The sequence below is a fragment of the Rhinoderma darwinii genome, chromosome 2 (assembly GCF_050947455.1).
Source record: "Rhinoderma darwinii isolate aRhiDar2 chromosome 2, aRhiDar2.hap1, whole genome shotgun sequence".
Lineage (NCBI taxonomy): Eukaryota > Metazoa > Chordata > Amphibia > Anura > Rhinodermatidae > Rhinoderma > Rhinoderma darwinii.
The window spans coordinates 88,893,352-88,912,482 of NC_134688.1; the positions used below are offsets into that span (position 1 = coordinate 88,893,352).

General features: G+C 43.3%; 1 protein-coding gene across 4 annotated transcripts in view; it reads right to left on the reverse strand.

Moving 5' to 3' along the window:
• Positions 1-19,131, reverse strand: part of LOC142742299 (gametocyte-specific factor 1-like) — a 49,349-nt gene that overhangs the window by 12,617 nt on the left and 17,601 nt on the right. For all 4 annotated transcript variants that reach the window (XM_075851888.1, XM_075851885.1, XM_075851886.1 and 1 more), the window contains exons 2-7: positions 14,843-14,931; positions 14,420-14,549; positions 10,303-10,400; positions 6,964-7,090; positions 6,401-6,481; positions 4,697-4,754 (exon numbers count right to left, since the gene is read on the reverse strand). In XM_075851888.1, the coding sequence (XP_075708003.1) occupies positions 4,697-4,754; positions 6,401-6,481; positions 6,964-7,090; positions 10,303-10,400; positions 14,420-14,549; positions 14,843-14,923 (575 nt within the window). In that variant the 5' untranslated portion in view covers positions 14,924-14,931. The remainder of the gene's footprint in view (positions 1-4,696; positions 4,755-6,400; positions 6,482-6,963; positions 7,091-10,302; positions 10,401-14,419; positions 14,550-14,842; positions 14,932-19,131) is intronic.

Genomic DNA, 19,131 nt, shown 5'->3' on the forward strand with positions numbered 1-19,131 from the left:
AAAAACGATGCCAATCTAAAGTAGACATATGGGAAATGTTAGCTAGTAAATATTTTGTGTGGTATAACTATCTATCTTACAAGCAGATACATTTGAATTTAGAAAATGCTAATTTTTTGCACATTTTCTCTAAATTTTTGGTGGTTTTCACACAAAAATATTGAATATATTGACCACATTTTTTCACTAACTTAAAGTACAATATGTGACGAGAAAACAATCTCAGAATCGCTTGGATAGATAAAAGCAATCCCAAGTTATTACCACATATAGTAACACACGTCAAATTTAAAAAATGAGGCTGGCAGAGCTTAGAAGGGAAAGAGCGCCATTTAGTGGGAATGGTTTGCTGAAGCCATGTCACATCTGCAAAGCCCCCGAAGGGACAAATCAGTTGAAAGCCCCACACAAGTGACCCCATTTTGGAAACTACACCCCTTGAGGAATTAATCTACGGGTGTAGTGAGCATTTTGACACCACAGGGGTTTTATCGATTTTATTAGAATCGGGCAGTGAAAATAAAAGAAATCCTTTTTCTTAAATAAGACGTAGCTTTAGCTCAAAATTTAATTTTCTCAATACATAAAGGAAAAAAAGAACCCAAGATTTGTAAAGCAATTTCTCCCGAATACGCCAATATACCATATGTGGTCATAAACTGCTGTTTGGGCACACAGCAGGGCTCAGAAGGGAAGGAGCGCCATTTGGCTTTTGGAGTACAGATTTTGCTGGATTGGTTTCAGGGTGCTAGGTCGCATTTGCAAAGCCCCTGTGGGACTAAAACAGTGGAAACCCCCTAAAAGTGACCCCATTCTGGAAACTACACCCCTCAAGGTATTCACCAGCATTTTAACACCGCAGGTGTTTTGCAGAAATTAGTGTGCACTCGATGCTGCAGTGAAAATTGTATTATTTTTCCATAGATCTGCCAATATGTGGTGCCCAGCTTGTGCCACCATAACAAGACAGCTCTCTAATTCTTATGCTGTGTTTCCCAGTTTTAGAAACACCCTACATGTGGCCCTAATGTTTTGCCTGGTCTATCGTCAGGGCTCAGGAGTGAGAGCGTACCATGCAAAGTTGAGGCCTAATTTGGCAACTTGCACAGTATTGGATCACAATTGCAGAGGCTCGGATGTGAAATAATAAGAGAAACCCCTGAGAAGTGACCCCATTTTGGAAACTACACCTCTCAAGGCATTTATTAAGGGGTGTAGTAAGCATTTTCACCCCACAGTTCTTTTCCACAAATGATTGCGCTGCGGATGGTGAAAAGTAAAAATTCTAATTTTTCCCTAAATATGCCATTTCAGTGGCAAACATGTTGTGCTACTGGAGACACACCCAAAAACTGTTAAAAGGGTTCTCCCAGGTATGGCGATGCCATATATGTGGAAGTAAACTTCTGTTTGGGCACAGAAGGGAAGGAGCGCCGTTTAGCTTTTGGAGCATGGATTTTGGTTGGTAGTACTGGTGTTTGGAGTTTTACTGGTGTTTCCGTTTATAATGTGGGGGTACATGTGAGCTGGGCAGAGTATATTAGGGGCATAGTTAGGTGGTATATTAATGGGGTAAACAATAAAATAATCCATAAATATTTGTTACGCTGTGAAGCAATCCTTTCTGCACAGGCCGATGTCGCACTGATAAATGTTGTCTTTACTTATCTCCCATTTGGTCCACATTCTGCACCTTTGCAGTTTGGGGAATTTTGCTGGGAAGTGTTGTCCTGGTATAATACGGGCACCCTCGCTTCCAGCAGATATGTTTGAGTCCTCCCCTTCCTGGTTCCCTAATTTTAGGGCCTTGATAAATCGCCTCTTGAAACAGAAGAAATGTTCCCCTTGGGCACAACTGCATATTTTTCATGCCTGACTTATTGGAGCCTTAACTTATTTTCATAGACGTAGCGGTATGAGGGCTGTTTTTTTGTGGGACGAGCTGTAGTTATTATTGGTACATGCAACTTTTTGATCACTTGTTATCCTTTTTTTGAGGCAAGGTAATAAAAAAACAGCAATTCTGCCAGTTTTTTTATACAGCGTTCACCATGCGTTATAAATTACATGTTACCTTCATTCTGCGGGTCAGTACGATTCTGGCGATACCTAATTTACAGCACTTTTTTTTATGTTTTACAACATTTTGCACAATAAAATAACTTTTTAGTTTTTTGCGCCAAGTTGTAAGAGCCATAACGTTTTAAGTTGTCGTCGCCAGCTGTATGAGGGCTTGTTTTTTGCGAGACGAGCTATAGTTTTTATAGGTACCATTTTTGGATACATGCGACTTTTTGATCACTTTGTAAATTTTTCAATATTTTTAAGTTGTTTTTTACGGCGTTCAATGCGAGGGACAAATAACGTATTTTTGTAGTTCAGGTTGTTACGGACGCGGCAATACCAAATATGTATGGTTTTATTATTATTTTACAATAATAAATGTCTTGATAAGGGAAAAAGGGGCGATCATGTTTTATGTTATTACTTGAAACTTTTATTTTTACTTTTTTACACTTTTCTTTAGTCCCAATAGGGGACTTGAAGGTCCAACTGTTTGATTTATGTTCTAATACATTGCACTACATAGGTAGTGCAATGTATTAGAACTGTCAGTTATTCACCGACAAGCCGATCAGGCTCTGGCTCCAGTCGGGACTTAAACGGCTTCCGTAATGACAGACAGGAGGCCATTGTTAGGCCCGCTGTTGCCATAGCAGCAGTTGGCAGCCTTGCCATCGCATGGCAGGCTGCCAATTTGCTACAAACCACTTTGATGCAGCGATCGCATTGGATCGCTGTATCGAAGGGGTTAATGGCAGGAATCGGAGCTAGCTCCGGTTCCTGTCAATACATCGGGGTGTCCGCTGTAACATACAGTGGACACCCACTGCTGATTAAGCCGATTCAGCTTCTGAGCCGGCGCCATCTTGCCGATGGTACCGGAAGCCTTTATGGTACCGGAAGCCTTTTAGGCCCTGCCGCCGAGCTGGGCATAGGAGGCTTCCGTTGCTGGCAGACTGGGAGGTAAGTATTAGGCCTCTGATCACCTTTGCAGCCACCGATCACGTTGCTGGGGTGCCGGTGGCTAATAACTCCTCACATGCTGCTTTCTCTATTGAACGCAGCATCTGAGGGGTTAATCGGCCGGATCGGATGCTAGCTCCGGTCCTGGCCGATGCCTCAGAGTGCCAGCTGTAACATACAGCTGGCACCCGGCAGTGATGGTGCGGGCTCAGCTCCTGAGCCCGCACTATCCCCGCGACGTAATGGTACTGCGCTTTGCGGGAAGCCCTTTCCGACAGCGCCGTATATATACGGCGGTTGTCGGGAAGGGGTTAAACATACTTTGAACATAGAGGTGGATTACCTCACTCTTTCTAGAGTTTATTGCCTCTCCACCGAGATATTGCTCATGAACATGTTTATATTTCTTGTATGATGTACTTGATTCTGTTTTCTACTTTTATATACCAAAACTCAAAGAGAAGTATGAAAAAAAAATCTTTAAACATTAACGACACCGTTTGCAACTTGAACATTCATTGCAGGTGGTGGTGGAAACTTCTGCACACAATAATGCCGGTTTAGACAAGCATAATACAAGTGCATTGTTTGCCTCCGTAATATGACCACAAATGCCGGCCTGACAGTGGGCCTAATGACCTAATCCAATAGCATAATAGGGACAGAACCATATATAGCTTTGATTAAATTGATCAATGGGCAGTCTGTATTAAGCTTTCCCACAATCACAACGTGCTTCTCAGCGCAATTGAGTATTTATGTTGGCTTCCCATACCCTCATCCATTATAAAAAAAAATATTCTATGGTTGTAGATCAGCATCCTCCTAGTTATCATGTTGCCCTCTGTGTCAATCTATTCGTTTTTTTTTGTACAACTACATCACTTATCTTTATATACCGTTTGAATGAAGAAAACGTACACATTTAAATAAAAAATTACGGTGTCCATACTTTTACATAAGGACAACCACCGTCCACATGCCCTATTAAGGCTTCGTTCACATCTGCGCTAGGGCTGTTTCGACATTCCGCCTGAGCTTTCCGTCGAAACGGAACCCTGACAGACAAAAACGGAGACCATAGGTTTCCGTTTCCATCACCACTGATTTCAACGGTGACTGAACTGGCGCCAATGGTTTCCGTTTGACTCTGTCGTGCAAGGGATCCGTCTTTTTGACGGAATCAATAGCGTAGTCTACTACGCTATGGATTTCATCAAAACAACGGAACCCTTGCACAACGGAGACCAACGGAAACCATTGGCACCGGATCCGTCACCATTGAAATCAATGGTGATGGAAACCTTTGGTTTCCGTGTCAGTCAGGGTCCCATCCTGACGGAACGGGATCCTGGCGCAGATGTGAACGAAGCCCAAGACATACAGACGTCAGAGAGGGGGTATCTGCTCGGCATTCCCCCTATAAGCCAGAGTGGAAAGCAGCTGACAAGCAGTGGCTTCCGCTCTGGTGGTATCAAACTGTCCATGTATTACATGGGAAGCCATTCACCTGAATTCAGCAGCCACAATATCCCCTGGCAATAACCACTTGAATTATAATTTCTGTCTAATAACTTCCAGTCATAACATGGCCATGACCCTTGTGAAAGATCCATTTTCCGATGGTACTAAACTGATACCGACCTCCTCTCCCCTTTTCCTCACTTACCAGGGTCCTGGGTAGGAAGGTGTACCCCATACAAATTTGGCTCTCTCACCCTGCATATCTGGAAAAAAAAGAAAATATATTTCCATTATGTATAGAGGTTTGGGAATTTTGAATATAATAAGATACAGAGATGGTAACCAGGCCCCAAGCCATTCCCTATAAGTTGATGAAAATCGCGAGATAAACATTTCATCGCAAACTTTTTCACTTCTTGTTTAAAACGACACGTCGGACACCAGGCTCCCGCCCATTTCTAATATCAGTCTATTCTTTGGGGCGTTAAAGTGAGCCTTTCACCTGTCCATACATGTGCAGCTGAGTGCAGCATGTAATAGACAGGGCCGCACAAACCCTGCCTCACTATACATTTTTGTCTTAGCATTCTCCGTTAGAGATCGGTGCGGTTATATTTAGCACCCGATATTTAAATAACCCCCTGAACTGTCAATGGGGCGTGCAATCAACTACGGACAATGTCACAGCGATGTTAACGCCCCCTTGCCAATTACACGCCCCATTGACAGTTCAGGGGGTTATTTAAATATCGGGCACCAAATATAACGGCACCGATATCTAAATAACGGAGGTTAGAAAAAAATGTATAGTGAGACAGTGTTTGTGCAGCCCTGCCTATTACATGTTGCACTCAGCTGCACATGTATGGGCAGGTGACAGGTTCTCTTTAAGTCACACAGGCAATTTACTGCAAGAAACAACCTGCAAATCAGGCTTGTGAGAATTTCAACCAAAATCGTTAATTGGCCATGTATCAGTAAATGAGAGTTTTCAATAGCCAAAGTTTGTGAATAAAAAAAAAATAAAATTATTTTCTTGTAAAAGAGAAAGAAAATGCAGTCAAATTTATTGTCACCTTTGCATTACCTTCTCAGAAACTGATGGTAAAGACCTAATTTTATTCTAGATTTTTCTATCAGTCTCCGAGAAGCAAATTCAAAGGTGACCGCAAAAATTACTCACAATCATTTTTGGAAAAGAAACTTAAGAAGTGGCGCTAAAGGCTATGTAAACATTTGAAAGGCAAATTATTATTATTAAATAGAAAGGTGTATCAGTGTTTGGTGCAACTTTATAAATACTTTATTAAAAAATAGTTTTACTTTTTGAGATACAGCTATTCTGTATTCTCTATACAGAGCAGCTGTATCTAGAGGTATTTATTGAATCCGTCAGTCCCGCTATTTACAGAACCTGTCAGTTCATAGATAGTTTACAGGTGGATACAGAGGCATGCAATACCCAGTGTCACTGAACCAGTGAAATCAGATACAGCTGCTTTGTATAGAGAATATAGAGCAGCTGTATCTCAAAAAGTAAAACAAATTTAAAAAAAAAAGTATTTAAAAAGTTGCACCAAACACACTGACCAACCTTTTTATTAAAAAGATAAAATAAAATAAAATAATAATTGCCTTTCAAAAGGTGTACATAGCCTTTAAATAAATACATACTTACCAGGGCTACTGTCCAAACTTTTAATTTAGAAGTAAAAATCCTCTTGAAGTATAAAGACCGATAAAGTAAAAAGCTTCCTTAATAATAAACTAAAAACTGGAATGGTTGATGTTTTTTAGGATAGATTAAGTACGCATCCTATCAACCCAAATCAGCCATCGGATGATCGAAAAGTGTTCCATAATCAAAAGGTATTTCATTTAAGCAACATAAAATAATTATATTGAATACCATTATCCCAGTCCTCATTACACGGAGGGGCTTTCCATCGACTTGGGCTCACATCTCTCTTGTACATGTTCTTTTCGTCAACTGAAAACAAGAAATGTAACATTAATAAGTCATTAAAACGTGCAAAAAAACATCCGAACATTCCAAAAGTTATAACATAGGTTAAAAGTGTTGAAAGACTGGTAGAGACTTGCAAACTTTTCTACCAAGTGCAGACCTACACTATCTGGCCAATAGTATGCGGACACCTAACCATTAATAACCTATACGTGTGAACACAGCTTCGCTTTCAGCATATATAATTCCGTATTTGCTAGCCAATGCCAGGCTTTGGTCCAAAACATAGAAGAGATAGAAATATTTTCATTGGGCTCTTTGTCTGAAGGTTCCACTCCTGGCTTTGGCTTACAAATACTGATGCAAAATACTGCTGTGTGAAAGAGACCGTAGCCTTTTGAATGGAGCTCTACTTTACAATTATTTCAAATCAACCGCAATTCAAACCATACTGTATGCTTTGAACGGAGTACAACCAATGGGACTAGTGGCACCCACTCGCTTACCAATGTCTTGTTCAATGCAGCTTTTGTTATCGCATCTGGAAATGTGGAAACTCAGTTCTCCTCTAGGTACCATATGACGGGCATTAAAAGGGCAGGTGACAAGCCGATTAGCAAGATCACTGTGACTCTAGATCGAAAAAAAAATATTTAATTCACATACCTATTGAAAGTGGGAGTAATTTATAAACATTTATTAAAAGGTGAGAAAAGACCATATATAATTACAGTATATGCAAGTAGAAAATCTTTAGAATTAGAATGGTTTAGAGCATTTAAATCTATGTATCAGAGCGGAAGAAGCAGTATTAACACAAAAATTGTGCGTTCTAGAAGGGTTCCTAACAACATCCTGAGGAAATTTTTTTTTTTGAGAAAACGTAGAAAACTCATTAGCCCCTTCCCACGGGTGAGGGAGTAGGGAGCGGGCTCACAGGCTGAACCCCCACTCCATAGAACAAGCGTGTCGGCTGTGTGGAACAGGCAAAACTTCAGTGTAACGAGCAGACTCAAACACGTTTACGCGATCTCAGAACGTAAGCCAGTGGTTCCGGGTGCCGCGACACTCCGCTCATCCACTGCAAAGCTCTGCCCCCGACGCTTACTCCAACTATGCTTGTAGCAGACATGACGCACGCACGTCTGCTACAAGTACCGCCCACCACTTCCCACTAGAAGAGCCTGACGGAGGGAGAGGAGCCATTAACGCTGGGCAGGGTAAGTATTTTTCTATAGTTTGTTAACAATTGTGTGAGAAATGGAGCCAAGGAAATGCTGAAGGTTGTAAGGGTATGTTCACACGCTTAATAAAAAAACGTCTGAAAATAGGTTAAGGGAAAACAGCTCCTGATTTTCAGCCGTTTTTTTTCGCAACTTGCGGTTTTTGAGCTGTTTATGTAGTCAATGAAAAACGGCTATAAAAACGGCTAAAGAAGTGACATGCACTTAATTTCGAGGCCGTTTTTCAAAACGGCAGTGTAAAAAAAGCGCCCCGTCGGAACAGAACGCCGTTATTAGCATTGAAATCAATGGGCAGATGTTTGGAGGCGTTCTGCTTCCGATTTTTCCGGTGTACGGCCCGAAAAAAAAGCCGTGTGAACATACCCTAATTCTCTCCTCTTATACCGCTGCCCTGTAATGTCCTCAGATATCCCATAACAGCCTGGTCATGCTGGAAATTGTAGTTCTCTCCTCTTATACCCCTCCCTGTAAAAGTTCTGATACCACATCCCAGCCTGGACATGCTGGGAGTTGTAGTGCTCTCCTCTTATACCTTCTTATTTTTCCCTCCCCAGGAGCAAGCACACTTTGTTTGTGACGGTCATTTTAATGTGAGTGGGGGGGGGCTGAGGGTCACTTTACTGGGGGAGGGGGGCTGAGGCTAATGGTCCTTTTACTGTGAGTGGGGGGCAGATGGTCATTTTACTTGTGAGTGGGGGGCAGATGGTCATTTTACTTGTGAGTGGGGGGCAGATGGTCATTTTACTTGTGAGTGGGGGGCAGATGGTCATTTTACTTGTGAGTGGGGGGCAGATGGTCATTTTACTTGTGAGTGGGGGGCAGATGGTCATTTTACTTGTGAGTGGGGGGCAGATGGTCATTTTACTTGTGAGTGGGGGGCAGATGGTCATTTTACTTGTGAGTGGGGGGCAGATGGTCATTTTACTTGTGAGTGGGGGGCAGATGGTCATTTTACTTGTGAGTGGGGGGCAGATGGTCATTTTACTTGTGAGTGGGGGGCAGATGGTCATTTTACTTGTGAGTGGGGGGCAGATGGTCATTTTACTTGTGAGTGGGGGGCAGATGGTCATTTTACTTGTGAGTGGGGGGCAGATGGTCATTTTACTTGTGAGTGGGGGGCAGATGGTCATTTTACTTGTGAGTGGGGGGCAGATGGTCATTTTACTTGTGAGTGGGGGGCAGATGGTGATTTTACTTGTGAGTGGGGGCAGATGGTCATTTTACTTGTGAGTGGGGGGCAGATGGTCATTTTACTTGTGAGTGGGGGCAGATGGTCATTTTACTTGTGAGTGGGGGGCAGATGGTCATTTTACTTGTGAGTGGGGGGCAGATGGTCATTTTACTTGTGAGTGGGGGGCAGATGGTCATTTTACTTGTGAGTGGGGGCAGATGGTCATTTTACTTGTGAGTGGGGGGGGGCTGATTGTCTTTGAGTGGTTTCCACCTCTGACCTCCCATTGAAATAGGAGGCAGAAAATACCTGCGGCGCACGTTTGGTGCTTTTTTGCATTTGCTTCAACGTATTCAAAATAAATGTGGGTAAAAAACACTGCGAAAAAAAAAACAAGCGGCAAACATCAATACAAAATCTGCATCGAATTTTGAGGCAGATTTATTTTTTCTGTCATGCAAAAAAACAAAAACCCCGCTGTGTGAACATACCCGAAATGCGTAGTGCTTCTTTTTAGCTGTTTTTTGTCGTTTTGTAAACAATTTTTAGTAGGGGTGCCCGGAGGATTTTTTTTTCCAGGGGTGCCTTGAGCCTGAAAACGTAAGCTGTTAGAAACAGGGGTGTAATCTCCTGTGACGTTGCATCGGCCCAGCGCCGCATGATCCCGGGTGGCTGACAAGGCCTGCCATCTTTGGACTCCACAGGGCTCCATAGAAGAGTGTTAGTATAACGATATACTGCAACACATTAGTATTGCTGGTCCAAGTCCACTAGGTGGGGCTAGTAAAAAATACAGCTAAAGTTTCTACAATATATATTAAAAATGGCAGAATTGCGGTTTTTATGGTCACTTTATCTTCCACAAAAAAATTGAATACAAAGTGATCAAAAAAATCTCATGTACCCCAAAATTGCACCAATAGAAACTATCACACAGTTAAGGCTCAAAATATGGCGACAAAACACTTGTGATCTTAGTAAAATAAAATTATATAAATATGGTATCGCCATATTGACCCGCAGGATAAAGTTAACATGGCTTTTATACCGCACGCTAAACGTCCTAAAACCAACCCCCCCCCCACCGCAAAAATAAAAAAAATGGAGGAATCGCTGTTTTTTTACCAGTCCACAAATAATTTTTTTCCAGTTTCCCACTACATTATATGGTACAATAAATGGTGCCCTCAAAATCTACAACTTGTCCCGCAAAAAACAAGCCCTCATATGGCTTTAATTGACAGAAATATAAAAATAAGTTATGGCTTTTGGAAGGTGGGGAAAAAGAAAATGAAAGTGAAAATCCCAAAAATGGCTGCGGCGGGAAGGGGTTAAAGTGTTTTTCCAGGACTTGATTGATGGCCTATCCTAGTTATCGGTCGGAACTGAACACACCATACATTTTTTCATGGTCTCTAAAATACACAAACCTTCCTGCACTTTATCAGGTGATAAGGGTAACGGCAAGCTCTTATTTGGTGGTTGGAATCATATGGGCATTGCAGTAGTCTATCAGGATCCTGAGGGTCTATAACAAAAGAAAAAGGGAGGATGTTTATAATCTAAACAAGTACATTAGGAATATAAGGTATAATATACTTATATATGAAATAATACATATAGTGTACAGCAGTGATGTCAATAAGGTAAACATACCAGTGCTGCGGCCAGTGATCAATTACCCTGGTCACGTGTCAGGACAGCATGTCGTCACTCTAGCGTTCTAAACAAAGACCAGTATAGGACTACAGAATCACGATGGTGGGGTTAAAAAAAGGAGTCTATTGTTCTTCTTTTACCACAATTGCAGCTTACTTTATTTTCTTAATCTACACAGTTTAATCTATTTGCACAGTACTCACCACTTCGCAAAATGTCTATATTGGAATCATGGTCACAGGATGTGCAATAATACACACCTGCTCCCAAGACCGTCACAAAGCAAGTGAGCACGCGAAACCGGATGCAAGTTGTAAATTACTCCACATACTGTGACTGATTCCAATAAAAAAAAATACATTTTGCAACGTGGTGGGCGCTGCAATAATTATTTCTCGGTGGATTACTAGATTAACGGTGTTTCTAGTACAGTGGAGCACCACCTATGCACGGAAGACCTAGTGAGGTTATGATGTGACTTGTGGTTCGTAGTTTGGACAAGGCAGTCCCAGTCTTTCATATATTCTTGCTGTGGATTATTTTTTTCTAAAGTCTTAAAAAACTTTTTTTTTTTTTTTTATTATTAAATACTCACCTTAAAATCCTATTCCTGTCCAGTTTATTGGGAGACAGAGACTGTGGGTATAGGCGGTTGCCACTAGGAGGCTTGAATCAAAGACATAAAAAAAGTAACTCCTCCCACAGGATATACCCTGCCCACAGACACGGAGCTATTCAGTCTGTCCGCAAAGAAGCAGATACAAGGCAAAATAATGTCAAACACTAGAGGGGAATCCCTCCAACTGATCACGCTAAACAAAAACCTTGGAAAAAAGGAAGCTGTGTCCCCAATGGACAAGAAAAGGATTTTATGGTGAGTACCCAAATGATCTGGTTTTCTTGTTCTTTACATTGGGGGTCACAGAACATGGGACGTCCTAGAGTAGTCCCCAGGGTTGGGAACAGGACACCGAACATGGGACAGCTATTTCACAGATGCCAGCAATACATTTCGACATAGGGAAGTGTCTGCAGAAGCAAATGTGTTCACCTGGGAGAACTTGACAAAGGTGTGCAGAGAAGAACCCATGGCTGCCTTGTACAATTGAAGGGCAGAGACCTGATGGTGCACGGCCAAGGAAGCCCCAATTGCTCTGGTAGAGAGGGCCGTGACCCAGAAAGGGGGATCCTATGCCCAGATACGATAATCATTCAAATCCACCTAACAATAGCGGCCTCCAAACCCTTCCTGGAACCCTCTGGAAGGATGAAGAGGGAACCACCAGAAGGAAGTAGTTACAGAAAGCTAAGTCTGCAGAGCGCGGAAGACATTCAGGTTGTTGAGGGACTGCTCCCTTGGATGACTAGGACAGCTAGACAATACCCTCATTCATATAAAAAGGCTGAAACAACTTTAGGCAAAAAGGAAGGCAGAGCACCGCATTGTCTTGGTAAAGGGAAACGGAGAACGACGAGAGCTAACAACTCTGAGACCCAATGTTTTGCGACTGAGAAAGTCTGTGACTCAATTGTCAACCCTGGAAATGTGGACCGCTGAGCGCCGGAATATGAGCTTCCGCGCAGACCAGGATGCCTTGGCCATGGCTGCGTTGCTGCGCGTGCCACCCTGGTGATTTAGAGAAACCAAGATAGAAACGAAAACACAGACTTGCCTTTTGTACGGAATAGTGAGTTTAGGCCTGTTTTGAGGAAGATGGGTGCTTTTGCCACCCGTGGCCTCTGAGATCTTATCTAACCTAGGCCCAAAGAGATGAGACCTGTAAAGGTCAGGGATCACTTGTAGGCTGAATCAGCAGACCAAGCATTGAGCCAGGTGGTCATGTGAATAGCGACAGAGGAAGCAGAGGCCCGGCCACCAGGCGGGCAGCTTCACAGATATACTCTGAAGCATTGGAGATAAGGTGAGACAGAACAACAAATTCCTCCGGAGTAGGAAGTTGAGAGCAGGCCATGACAGTTTGTGTGCCCATTCAGTGATAGCTCTGCTAACACAGACAGATGCAAAAATATGGTAAGGGTATAAGCTAGAGGCTTCAAAAGTGGTTTTAGTGACGGAGTCCACACAGCGATCCAGAGGATCCTTGAAGGAAGTGAAATCGGCCATCGGCAAGATAGAGGCCTTGGCTAAATGAGAAACTGGAGGATCCGCCACCGAAGTCCTCACCCATGTCAAAAAAATTGCCCTCTTGAAAAGGTTAGAAAACTTCTGGTCCGTGTGCTTCCATTCCTTAAGGACAAATACCTTATTGTTCCAAATAGGCTGGAAAAACAGCCTGAGAAATTTGGGGCTGAAGAAAAGGAGTCAGTGGAAGGTGTGAAGAATCAGAGACCAGAAGTGTGTCACGGACAGCTGTAATTACCACCACCGCCGAGGTGGGTAGAGGAGTAGAACCCTTAGCAACTGAATCAGAGTCAGAATCAGATAATTTCGCTGTCAGACACCACCTCTCTAGGGGGAGAGGAAACACTAGTCAGGACCAAAAATACCTGCCCACGTGGGGATGTGAAAGAGAAGAGGACGGTGAAAATGAAAGTAAGCAGGAGTATCTGGTCTGCTTACGAGGAAGGCCACGAGGAGAAGACAATGACGGGAAGTCCATAGGTGGATGGGTAGAACAAGAGTCTGGCGGGCGGGCAGACATGCCAGCTAGAATGGACTGAGTAATGTTCGCCAAGGTTCCCCTTAAGGGTCAGACATGGCAGTAGAAAGGGTTACATATCTTCACACAAACAGTGGGGGAAAAAAAACACTGTGCAGCAAGGGGTATTCCTACTCAGGGAGAAACGGCTACCCGTTCCCGAGACGTCAGAAGAGCTTTCCGAGGTAAGAAGCAGCAACGCTGTTCAGGAGGTCTTGTGTCCCCAGCAGCGTCCGTTCAAATGGAGAACAGTGAGGAGCGCTGCAGCTCCGCCCACTGAGTGTCACGATTGGCCGCTGGCGGTAATATGAGACTATCCAATCAGGAATGATGCCTTACTCCCCATGAGGGAAAAGGAAAAATAAAAAAAACACGCACTAGAGCACTATTGGAGGTTAGTGTGAAGGTCCTGCACCCCAGCTGTGCAGTGAAGCGTAAAACGGCACGGGCAATAATGGAAAATACAGCGCTGCTGGTCTAAAAGTGCCAGTGAGCACGAACTAGGCCAGGGAATAAGCTGGTGATGTGGACAGGACCGTACACAAGCGTTGGCCCGGGAGTTAAGTAACCCTGCTCTCCATCTCCCAGATGAGCTGACCAGCAGTGTTACCGTTCTCCTTAGGCTGCCGGTTCACAGCACAGCCAACGCTTTTGTCCCACTTGTCTTCATAGGCAGGTTGGACAATAGTGCATTTGCATAGGACACTGTGCGCCCACCGAGAAGTGTCTGCCTCATATGACACTAAGCGAAGACTGAATAGCTCAGTGTCTGTGGGCAGGGCATATCCTGTAGGAGTCAAGCCTACTAGTGGCAACAGTTTATACCCACAGTCTGTGTCCCCCAATATAACAAACAAGAAAATGGGTTTTCCGGAAGGATAACTTCTATTTACATGAACGGATGTCGCGCCATTCCGCTGGTCTCCCGCCATTCTTTGTTTGAAATAAAAAAGACAGAGACCTGACGGTTAAGACAGAGCTATGACCACATCCGTGCTGGTCTCTATTGGGATTCCAATGCTTTTAGATAGCAAAAATAGCGTAGTCTGCAGCTCTTGCCGTCAATACGAAACCAGATGGACCAATTAGAAGTCACTGGGATCAATCAGGATCCATTTAAAAACGGTTCCTTAAAAAATTGTCCTGGAAGCCACATCACTAATGTAAACAGAGACCAATTACTAGGTTACAAATATTGGACATGATTAACATCAAAAAATTGAATTACCAAACACTTGTAAATCCTGTTCCAAACTTCTTTGTTCCTCCTCTTCTTCCTTTTTAAGAGAAAGCGCTATCCATTTGGTCTTCTTTCTGGTCTGCTCTTGATCGGCTGGCTTTTCCTGTACAATTTTGCTCTAAATAAAATTTAGCAGTAATTAGTGACAACAGGTATATTACCACAAGCAACTTCCACCACATCTAACATCCGGTCCACATATAATTTACTATTGAATGTAACTGGTCAGTCACAATCCTTCAGACACCTAATGCACTATGACAAGGAGGCAACTTCAACTGGCCTCTAAAAAGCAGAATAAAAATGACCTGTATGCTGGTTTATATCTCACTGAATGACTCACTATACCCTGTACGGATAATACAATTTTAAAGTAGTAGACCATTGTTAACTAGCAAAAATGAATACTACCTGACAGTTCATGAGGTGCATTCTTAGCTCAGTCCCATGGACTTTGTGCTCAGCATTATACGGACAAATAACGTAATCCATGTTTTATTCTGGAAAGAAAAATAAAAAAGGTAGAAAATGTCAATATAAAATATATGCAGTACGAGATGGTCTGCGGAGACCGTTCATGACCAAACTAAATCAATACCTAAAAAATTAACAAAATCTACAGCTTGTTCACTAACCTACTGTATTACTCCTCCACTAACAATATCGGCGCTACAGCACAGACCCTTCCACTTGGTGGCCCATATCAATGCATACCACTAGGGCTGGGAAAAAAACAAAAACATGCTCTGCTCGGGTCGGGGACTACAGTACTGCTGCCGACGTCATTGTCCATATATGGACAGTGATAACGACACAGGCAGAAATTGTGGAGTCCCCAGGCAGAGCATCAGCTGATGCTTTGCTCGGGGACTACGGTACTGCTCTACCAACGTCATTGCCCATATATGGACCGTGACCATGACGTCAGCAGAAGTTATTGAGTCCCCAGGCAGAGCATCAGCTGATGCTCTGCTTGGGGACTCCAGTACTGCTGCCGACGTCCAGCGATCGGAAACCCCTGAATTGATCAAATATGGACGTCGGGAGCAGTGCTGGAGTCCCAAGCAAAGCGCTAGCTGATGCTCTCCTCGGGACTTAAGCAATATGGCAACGTGACAGCCCCTTGCAGTCATGTTCACTAAGAGCACATGATGCAAGAGCTCAGTCACTTGGGGCAGTGTCGGAGCATCATCACTATTCTAAAAGCTCCAGCACTTCCTGAATCATTTATGAGGTTTGAACTGCACCATGTAGTACAGAATTTTGAATTAAAGTATATTAGTAAATTACTTATGCAATTTTTGGTCCCCAGATAACAGCTTTAAGGTCAGATTCCCACAACCATGATTGGACCTTGAAAAACGGTCCGTGTGTCAGCCGGATTTCCAGGCCCAAACACGGTACATGTGAACAGGACTCCTGGCACCAGTCATCTAGGCTACAGTCACACGACAGTGAAAAAAAATGGCCATTAAAAACTGATCAATTGTCAGGTTTGCATGTCCATTTTGCATCTGTGTCTCCAAATAGATCAAATTTGTCAGGGTTTTTTTTTTGTCCCAATCCCCTGAAAACACCAGTGTCCATGTAGATAGTGCCACAGTGCCCCCCCCCATATAGTGCCACAGTGCCCCCCCCCCATATAGTGCCACAGTGCCCCCCCCCATATAGTGCCACAGTGCCCCCCCCCCCCATATAGTAACAGCGCCACAATGTCCCTGTAGATAATGCCACAGGGCTGCCATATAGTAACAGTGCCACAATGTCCCTGTAGATAGTGCCACACACTGGCAGATAGCACCGCCACCCTTTTGTAGATCGCACTCCCACCCCCTTTGTAGATCGGACCCCCACGCGGCGCAATCTGCAAGGGGGGGAGCGCAATCTGCAAGGAGGGGGCAGTATCTTCTGGGGCGGTGTGGCTATATACTAGGAGTCTCTGCTTCCCCACAGAACTGCTGTTCCGTACTGTATCATTTTGTTCACTACAGAACAGCAGTTCCATAGGGCGCAGCTTGTCAGTCGGGGCAGACCAGGCAGTGACGAGGCGGAGCAACTACAAAAAACGATTGTTAAAAATACAGAATCGTCTTGAGGTCAAATTAATTTGATCACCCAGCTCTACCTGTCACGAATTCTTCTACACTTGAGCTTGTGTAGATCTGTTAGTGCCATCAACTTGCTCAAACTTTCCTTTAGAAGAACTAGCCCTGTAAACCACACAGTACAAGGTTTTGTTTCTTTTACTGTATGGCTCGGTATAAGAAAGTGCACCAGACTACGCTTTTCTACAGAGTGGAAAAAATAAAAAAAAGGTTTGCCGACAGGTAACGGCCAAGTATATGCCAAAAGCACACTTTTGGCATATGCTGGAAGCACGGGGTCCTATGGATATGTTTAGCATATAGGCGCCAGTAGCTTTCCTTGCGCATAGGCCGAACATAATTGAAAAACAAAGTGTAACTAGAGAACAAGTCCAAAGGTCTCACTAGGTTAGAGTCTGTAGAATAGTCCACAATTATGTTAGCTGGTAGTCGACACGTTTTGACAGGGCTACTAGGGTAAGTGTGTTTGCGAGGTTATCCTCATCAGAACAGTTACCCCACTACTGAAGTACCAGCTAGGGCAGACATGGGCAAACTACGGCCCGCGGGCCACATACGGCCCGTTAGGCTTTTTAATCCGGCCCGCCGAACTTGTCCAAATCATAGTAAAAACCTCCTTTTTTTCCCCTTTCCCTGCAATGCCCACGTTTTCCCAATAGATGGCGCACTCAAAACACATTGACCGTTGCCTTAACGCCGAAGGACGGATATATCCGTCCTCAGCAGCTGCTAGTTCGCGCAGGAGGACGGATATATCCGTCCTGTGATGGCGCGGGTACTGCCAGTGTACCCACGCGATCAGCGGCAGGAGCACGGCTGTTATACACAGCCTGGCTCCTGCTGCAACTGCCGGAATCGAAGCGCGCTCCGATTCCGGCAGTTTAACCCATTAAATGCCGCTGTCAATAGTGACAGCGGCATCTAATGTGTTTGACAGAGGGAGGGAGCTCCCTCTGTCACCCGATCGGCGCCCCCGCAAACAAATCGCGGGTCGCCGTCGGGTTTCCATGACAGCCGGGGGTCTAACAAAGACCCCCAGGTCTGTCTTCCGCAACTGCCTGTTTGGCGATGCCGGAGGCATGACCTAATAGGTTGCCTGTCAGTTTTACACTGACAGGCAATAATGCTTTGGTATACTAAGTATACCAAAGCATTATATATGCGATCGGCACATCGCATAGTGAAGTCCCCTGGTGGGACTTAAAAAAAAAAAATGTCAATCAGTTAAATAAAGTTTGTTGAAAAAAAAAAAAATAATTACAGTCAAAATCAAATAAAACTACTTTTTTTGCCCAAAAAGTGGTTTTATTCAGTAAAAGTGTCAAAACAAATCACACATACACATATATGGTATCCACGCGATCATAACAACTTGACCAATAAAATGAACACATTAATGAAACCGCCGGATGTACGGCGTCCAAAAAACCCGCAAAAAACAACGGCAAAATTCTCTCTTTTCTCCCATTCCCCCCATAAAAAATAAAATAAAAGTTAATCTATAAGTCCTATGTACCCCAAAATACTACTAATGAAAACTACGCATTGGCCCGCAAAAATCAAGCCCACGTACGGTCACATCGACGGAAAAATAAAAAAATGACGGCTCTTGGAACGCGGCGATGCAAAAACAAGTAATTTTTTTCTAAAAGGGTTTTTATTGTGCAAACATAGGAAAACATATAAAACCTTTACATATTTGGTATCCTCGTAATCGTGCCGACCCGTAGAATAAAGGTAACATGTTATTTATGCTGCATAGTAAACGGCGTAAATTTATAACGTGAAAATTAATGCTGGAATAGCTGCTTATTTTCAATTCTCTCCTAAAATAAAGTTAATAAAAGTTAATCAATATATTGTAAGCATCTAAAAATGGTGCAATTACAAAATACAACTCGTCCCGCAAAAAACAAGCCCTTATACGGCTATGTCGACGTAATAAAAAAAAAGTTACGACTCTTGGAATGCGACCGTGAAAAAACAAAAAATAATCCTTGGTCATTAACGTGCAAAATGGCCCGGTCATTAAGGGGTTAATGTGGCGCGTATTTCTCTTTATTTCACTTTAATTTTCACTTCGTTTCACGTCACCATTAAGCCCTTCGGTTTTCAAAGAGTACAATATCAGCCGTCACTTTGCCACGAAGCATGCAAACTATGCTAGCAAGCAGTCAACACAAGAACGGGCGGCTACTGCTCAGAGGTTGGCAGCTAATTTACAGAGTCAACAGAACTTTTTTCTTGATAAATCACAGTGCGTATGTTATTTTAATCTATTTACATTTCCTTCTCCCAGTATCTGCGAAATAGTATGTAAATGCCATATCTTGCATATTCCTTGAGACAAATTTATTAACTGATAAGGGCTATTTTTCACATTTGAAAGACAGTTAATAAATTGGGTTGTAGTGTTCTTACTGTGCTATGAGGTTTGCACACACTACATTTAATGCTTTAGTATATCCGGCCCAAACACTCCCTCCAAATGCTCCTGGCCCGGCCCCTCTGTCAAATTTTAGAACCCATTGTGGCCCGCGAGTCAAAAAGTTTGCCCACCCCTGAGCTAGGGTGAAGTCACACGCAGCAGATTAT